The sequence below is a fragment of the Coregonus lavaretus genome (assembly GCF_964263955.1).
Source record: "Coregonus lavaretus genome assembly, contig: HAP1_SCAFFOLD_2938, whole genome shotgun sequence".
Taxonomy (NCBI): domain Eukaryota; kingdom Metazoa; phylum Chordata; class Actinopteri; order Salmoniformes; family Salmonidae; genus Coregonus; species Coregonus lavaretus.
The window spans coordinates 55,001-63,035 of NW_028160899.1; the positions used below are offsets into that span (position 1 = coordinate 55,001).

Sequence of the window (8,035 nt, forward strand, 5' to 3'; positions counted from 1 at the left end):
CCTGGACGACGCTGGGCCAATTGTGCGCCGCCCCATGGGTCTGACCATGTTATTGCGGGTGTAGCGAAATGCTTGTGTTCCTAGCTCCAACAGTGCAGTAGTATCTAACAATTCACAACAATACACATAAATCTAAAAGTAAAAGAATGGAATTAAGAAATATCTAAATAATTGGACGAGCAATGTCGGAGTGGCATTGACTAAAATACAGTAGAATAGAATACAGTATATACATATGAAATGAGTAAAGCAGTATGTAAACATTATTAAAGTGACTAGTGATTCCATGTCTATGTACATAGGGCAGCAGCCTCTAACGTGCAGGGTTGAGTAACCGAGTGGAAGCCTGCTAGTGATGGCCGGCTTGCACGCTCTAAACCCAACAATGCAGTAATCATTAACAATGTAATACTAAAAATAAAAAGGTAGAACAAAAACACACGAGAAATAAAAATAAGAAGAATATGAGAAAGTAAGTATGTCACGGATCCCCCTGGTACTGCTGCTCATTCCGTTCACCAGCTCCGGAGGTCTACGTCACCGGCCTTCTAGGCGTCACTGATCTGGTTCATTACCACCAACCCCGGACTGTCTTGTCTCATTACGCACACCTGGTTCCCATTCCCCCCTGATTAGTATGTGTATATATGTGCCCTCTGTTCCCCATTGTCCTTGTCGATTATCGTCCCATGTCCGTTGGTCTTGTGAGTACCGTGTATTGTGCTTTTGTTATTATGGGTCTCGTCCCGTGTATTGTTTAGAGGTTTATACGTCGCTCTTTTGTTTGGGTTACATCCCTATGTTATATATATACAGTATACGTGTTTGTTTTGGGCTTCGTCCCCGTCGTTGTTCATGAAGTACCTTGTGTTGGGTGGAGAAAATAAAACCCCTATTGCTTATTCCTGCGCCTGTCTTCAAATCCTTATACAACGTGACAGAATAATCGACCCATAAAAATGGAGACAGCTTGAAAGAACGAGCTGGCGACCATCGTAGAGACAGTCCAGCATCACGAGGACTGTTTCTCCAGACTCTACAGCGCCATGGACAGCGTGCTGGCAACCATCCTGCGTTGGAGGGGAAAGTGCAGTCCCTCCAGTCTACAGCACTGGCTCCAGCACCAGACCCCACACCACCACTACCTGCCTCCGTTCCATCTGAGCTGGTCCACGGAATACCCCTGTCCCTCCCGGAGCGCTTTGACGGTGCGCCAGCGAGATGCAAGGGATTCCTTCTGCAATGCAACCTGTACCTCGCTCGCTACGCCGAGGCTATCTCCGGGAGGGACAGGGTTGCCACAGTCATCTCGGCACTGACTGGACGGGCCCTGGACTGGGGTGCTGCGGTTTGAGAAATGGGAAGACCAGAGGTCGAGACCTACGAGCGCTTCACCCTCCTCTTCCGCTCTGTGTTTGATAATCCTGTGGATGGCCGAGAGGGGGGTTGGCGTCTACTCAGACTACGCCAGGGATCTAGGACCGCCTCGGAGTTTGCCCTGGAGTTCCGGACCATTGCGGCCTCCATCGGCTGGAACGAATCGGCTCTGGTCACCGTGTTCCGCAGCGGACTGCAGGAGGAGGTACAGATGGAGTTAGCCTGCCGTGATGTCAACCTGTCACTCGACCAGCTCATCAGCATGGCGATCCGGTTGGACAACCTCCTGCGGTCCCGACGAAGACCTGCGTGGAATCCAGAGGCCATGGCGCCTGTGTCGGGTTATCCTGGGATAGGCCGTACCGTCGCCTGCCTGACTGAGAAGTACTGGTGGCCCACCTTGGCTAGGGACGTCGGGGATTACGTCTCTTCCTGCTCCATCTGTGCCCAGTCTAAGACACCCAGACACCTCCCTTATGGAAAGCTCCTTCCCCTGCCGGTTCCACAACGACCCTGGTCTCACCTATTGTGGACTTTGTCACTGACCTTCCCCCCTCCCAGGGGAACACCACCGTTCTTGTCGTTATGGACCGTTTTTCCAAAGCTTGTCACCTCCTTCCTCTGTCTGGGCTCCCGTCAGCCATGCAAACCGCGGAGGCTCTTTTTACACACGTCTTCCGGCACTACGGGATCCCAGAGGACATTGTGTCCTCAGTTCACCTCACGGGTATGGAAAGCATTCATGGAACGCCTGGGGGTTACGGACAGTCTCACCTCCGGGTACCGTCCTCAAGCTAATGGGCAGGTGGAGAGGGTCAATCAGGAAGTGGGCAGGTTCCTGAGGTGTTACAGTCAGGACCGGCTGGGGGAGTGGGCGGATTTTCTAACTTGGGCTGAGTACGCGCAGAATTCCTTCCGCCACTCCTCCACTAACCTCACTCCTTTCCAGTGCGTGTTGGGGTATCAGCTGGCCCTGGCACCTTGGCATCCGAGCCAGACCGAGGCCCCTGCGGTGGACGAGTGGTTTCGGCGCGCTGAGGAGATCTGGAACACTGCGCACACTCGTCTCCAACGGGCCGTGCGTCGGCACAAGGAACAGGCCGACTGTCACCGCAGTGAGGCGCCTGTTTTCTCTCCAGGCGATCGGGTCAGACTTGATGCACCGGTACCACAGTCTATGGTTTGGGTGGCTGGACTTTAACGATTTTCCGGGCCTTCCTTTCATACCGATATAGAGGTCCTGGATGGCAGGGAGCTCGGCCCCAGTGATGTACTGGGCTGTCCGCACCACCCTCTGTAGCGCCATGCGATCGAGGGCGGTGCTGTTGCCATAACAAGCGGTGATGCAGCCAGTCAAGATGCTCTCAGTGGTACAGCTGTAGAACTGTTTGAGGATTTGAGGGCCCATGCCTCCTGAGTGTGAAGAGGCGTTGTCACGCCTTCTTCACGATTGTGTGCGCTTGTGTGGACCATTTAAATTCCTTTTGTAATTTGGACATCGAGGAACTTTAAGCTCTCGACCCGCTCCACTGCAGCCCCGTCACGTCGGCCTCGGAGAGCGAGATCACCCAATCCTCTGGGTCGGTGACAGCCCTCACACCAAGCACGATGTTGTTCTTGTCGAAGCGTGCATAAAATGCATTGAGTTTGTCTGGTAGAGAAGCATCGTTGGGCAGATCACGGCTGGGACTTCCTTTGTAATTCCAATTGGCTCATTCATCCCCACCTCATCTCCCCTGTAACTATTCCCCAGGTCGTAAATGAGAATGTGTTCTCAGTCAACTTACCTGGTAAAATAAGGTAAAATAAAATAAATACAAGTAATCTGTAATGGGCTGTAGCCCCTGCCACATGCGGTGGGTGTCAGAGCCTGTGTAATAGGATTCCACCTTATTCCTATATTGTCATTTTGCTCGTTTGATGACTCTGCAGAGTTCATACTGGGACTTATTGTACTTGTTCCTGTCCTCAACCGTAGCCTCGGGGTTGTCTGCGATAGCCCTGTGTGCGGTAGCCCTGTCCTTTAGGTTAACACCAACCTCTGTGTTAATCCAGGGCTTTTGATTGGGGAAGCAGTGAACCTTCGTTGCCGTTGCATTTCCTAATGAAGCCGGTGACAGAGGTGGTTAGCTCGTTGATGTCATCGGCGGAGTCTCAGAACATATTTCAATCAGCGCTAGCAAAGCAGTCCTGTAGCATAATCTCTGATTCTGATGACCATTTCTCAACAGAGCAAATCACAGGTACTTCCTGTTTGAGCTTCTGCTTGTAAACAGGAAGCAGGAGTAAGGAGTCATGATCGAATTTGCCAAATGGCGGTCGAGGGAGGGCCTTGTATGCTTGCTTGTGGGTAGAATAACTGGTCTAGGAATGTATTGCCCCTAGTGACGAGGAAGACGTGTCGAACAAAAAAGCAGCCTCTGGATGTAAGTTTTCCTGCTTGTTTATAGCCTCATACAGTTCGTTAAGTGACAGCTTGTTATTTTTATTTTCCTGAGGTGGAATGTATTCAACAGTCACGTTAACAGCTCGAAACTCCCTCGGGAGGTAGAAGGGTCGGCGTTTGACCATCAGGTATTCCAAGAGGGCTGAACAATGGGTCAACACGTTCCACTGCGCTCGAGTCAGCACACCAGTTGTTGTTGATGAAGAGGCAAACCCCTCCCCCTCTCGATTTCCCTGACTCCACTGTCCTGTCTGCACGGTGAATGAAGAATTGAATAGCCATGGGGGTATCTTGTCCAAGAGCCATGTTTCATAAAAGCAGAGCATATTGTAGTTTCGAGAGTCCCGTTGGTAGCAAATCCACGATCGGAGGTCATCCATCTTATTATCAAGTGACTGGAGGGAAGAGGTCGCCGGTTTTCCCTTCGCCTTAATCTAGATCACATCATGTTGGAAACATTTGGCAGCAGCAGCACCACACACACACACACAGACACAGACACAGACACAGACAGAAAGAGACACAGACACAGACACAGACACAGACACAGACACACAGACACAGACACAGACACAGACACACACAGACAGACACAGACACAGACACACACAGACACACACACAGGCAGACAGACAGGCAGACAGACAGACAGACAGACAGACAGACAGACAGGCAGGCAGGCAGACAGACAGACAGACAGACAGACAGACAGACAGACACACACACACACACACACACACACACACACACACACACACACAGACACACAGACACAGACACAGACAGAAAGACACACAGACACACACACAGGCAGGCAGACAGACAGACAGACAGACAGACAGACAGACAGACAGACAGACAGACAGACACACACACAGACACAGACAGACACAGACAGACACAGAAAGACCTGTTTTCTTTGTTTTGAGGGGGAAAAGGGAAGATGACATCAAGCTCATCATGTGTAGCCATGCAGGGAGATGATGAAAACAGAAATACAACACTGTTACAGAAAACGTTTACAGAAAACTGTTACAGAAAACTGATACAGGGTACAGCTAAGATACCAGTACCTCTGGGTTGTGCGTGTGTGACTGTGTGTGTGTGTGTGCGTGTGTGTGTGACTGTGTGTGTGCGTGTGCGCAGGCGTGTATGTGTGTATGCCAGCACTGTATGTCAATGCGTTCATTCCCGCCATAGGTTCATTTGGGTACAGCACGTCCCCTTATCTCATTATCAGCTGATTATCAACTTATCAAACACACGTGAGTCTCTTCCTCAAAAGTGTGCAGCGAATTGCATATAACATCCTGGCATTTAAAGCATACTCGATTTTCAAAATTTCACATACTATAAAACTTTCTATTTTCGCATACCTAAAATGCCTACTATTTAGAATGCAAGTATGGGGGTTTCCTGTGTGTGTGTGTGTGTGTGTGTGTGTGTGTGTGTGTGTGCCTATGGGGCAGGGGTGAGAGCGCACAGGCCACTGGCGCCAGATGTGACGACCGCAGGAGTCTGGAGCTAAATATAAACCTCTGTTTTCTGCACCATGAAACAGGAGAGGAGGAGAGGGAGGGAGGAGAGGGAGGAGGGGATGGGAGGACAGGGAGGAGAAGGGAGGTGGAGGAGAGGTATAAGAGGGGGAGAAGACAGAGAGACAGAGAAAGGGGGAGGAAAGAGAGGGAGGAGGTCATTGAGAATAATTTGCCAGACCTCCCTTGGGATGGTGAGCTCACCTCTTAAATGGCACCACTGGCTTCTTCTCAATGAAATCATTAATCTGGCAGGAGTCCCTGGAGCGTAATGGAGAAGAGAGGAAGAAGAGGGGGAGGACAGGGAGGGTAGAGAGAGAGAGAGAGAGAGAGAGAGAGAGAGAGAGAGAGAGAGAGAGAGAGAGAGAGAGAGAGAGAGAGAGAGAGAGAGAGAGAGAGAGAGAGAGAGAGAGAGAGAGAGAGAGAGAGAGAGAGAGAGAGAGAGAGAGAGAGAGAGAGAGAGAGAGAGATAGAGAGAGAGAGAGCAAGATAGGGCAATGACCCTTGGCAGCCAACCATAATAACTGTGACCTCAATGACCTCAACTGTGACCAATCAAAATGCAGCTGTGAACCTAAACCATCCAATCACATGATCCCATACATCCACTTCAGGCCACACACATCCCAATCATTATTCAGCTAGAACCATTTGGTAGTCAATAATGTAGTGAGTTTGCTAGAGAACATTTTGAAAAAGCCATGCAATTCAATAACAAATCTGTGCCAGGTTTGTGGTCATACACACATCCTTAAAAACATAGGTGTTGGGATAATAAAGAATACTAGTATAGAACAAGAAGGTCCGCACAGGACACATATAGCCTACTGAACACACACACACACACACACACACACACACACACACACACACACACACACACACACACACACACACACACACACACACACACACACACACACACACACACACACACACACACACACACACACTGTAACTGCCTTTATATATAAGCATGTGGTACTCTGGGTCTATAGCCAATAGGATATGGGGATTTCCACCCAGTGTTGGAAAGGAAAGAGAAACACAAAACTTCCATTCTGAGAAGGGTGGAGAGGCCTCAGACATGTCATGCTACAGGCCTACAATAAATTGACGTCTACACACACACAATTATCTCACCTCCTTAATAGGTCTAACTAACCAATACACATACAAACACACACAGACCTCTTTATGTAGCGCATTGGAATGCCTCTGTGAACGGCTGCATTGTGAGAGTCTGTCTCCCACGATTAACTCAGCGCCACACACACAGACACACACAAGGGCCGCCGCCCCGTTGTATACGAGCACAGAGGAATTACACATAATTGGATTAAACTTTTTATTGTAGACTCTGCAGTCACACCCAAACCCGAACTCATCAAAACCTAGAGGCACTCGCATAGCGGCTTCTATGTCTCCCTATGATGATGTGTTTGTGTTTCCTCGTCAGGCTGACAGACTGACAGGCAGCCTGGGGCTCAGAGTTAGCGTGTTAGCTTTACAGCCATTACCCCAGGCCTGTTCACATTTAGCATGTTAGCATTACAGCCATTACCCCAGGCCTGTTAGCTGTTAGCATTACAGCCATCTCCAGGCATGTTAACTGTTAGAATGTTAGCATTACAGCCATCACTCCAGGCCTGTTCAGAGCTCTGAGCAGAAGCTGCACAATACCAGGATGATTAACAGATTAGCGCTCTTTTCTACCTTCTCCTCCCTCCTTAATCCTCCACCCCTCCCACTCCCTCTCTGCTGACGACTTTGTCAACCACTTTGAAAAGAAGGTTGATGACATCCGCTCCTCATTCACTCAGCCTATTGAGTCCACTGGTCCCACTCACACAGAACTACCCTATGCCTTGACCTCTTTCTCCCCTCTCTCTCCAGATGACTAGTGAGGTTCGGCCACCTGACAACCTGCCCGCTCAACCCCATCCTCTCCTCCCTTCTCCAGACCATCTCTGGAGACCTTATCCATTCCTCACTTCCCGCATCAACTCATCCCTGACCACTGGCTGCCCCTCTGTCTTCAAAATGGCCAGAGTCGCTCCCCTCCTCAAGAAACCAACACTCAAAACCCCTCTGAAGCCAAAAACTACAGACCAGTATCCCTTCTTTCTTTTCAGAACACTTGAGCGTTCTGTCTCAGACCAACTCTCTCTCTATCTCTCTCAGAACAATCTTCTTGACCCAAACCAGTCAGGTTTCAAGACGATCACTCAACCGAGACTGCTCTCCTCTGTTCTCATCCTCCTAGATCTATCCTTCGACACCGTGAACCATCAGATCCTCCTCTCCACCCTCTCAGGGCTGGGCACCTGAGGCTGGGCACACTCTTACCTTGCAGGCTGCTCCTACCAGATAACGTGGAGAGGATCTGTGTCTGCACCACGTTCTCATTACTGGTGTCCCCCAGGGCTCAATTCTTGCCTACGGAGCAGCAAGAGGAACTGCCCCTCCCTATCTCCAGGCTATGCTCAAACCATACACCCAAACCCGAGTACTCCGTTCTGCCACCTCTGGTCTCTTGGCCCTCCGACCCCTGCGGGAGGGCAGCTCCCGCTCAGCCCAGTCAAAGCTCTTCTCTGTCCTGGCACACCAATGGTGGAACATTCCCCCTGAAGCTAGGACAGCAGAGTCCCTTCCCATCTTCTGAAAACATCTGAAA

The 8,035-nt window shown here is 50.2% G+C and overlaps 1 protein-coding gene across 1 annotated transcript in view; it reads right to left on the minus strand.

Annotated features, from left to right (window-relative positions):
* LOC311121334 (dual specificity protein phosphatase 8-like) overlaps window positions 1-5,839 on the minus strand; it is a 46,767-nt gene extending 40,928 nt beyond the window's left edge. Inside the window, exon 1 of the mRNA XM_084195836.1 lies at window positions 5,563-5,839. Coding sequence (XP_084051962.1) covers window positions 5,563-5,602 — 40 coding nt within the window. The 5' untranslated portion in view covers window positions 5,603-5,839. The remainder of the gene's footprint in view (window positions 1-5,562) is intronic.
* Between the last annotated feature and the right edge of the window lie 2,196 nt (window positions 5,840-8,035).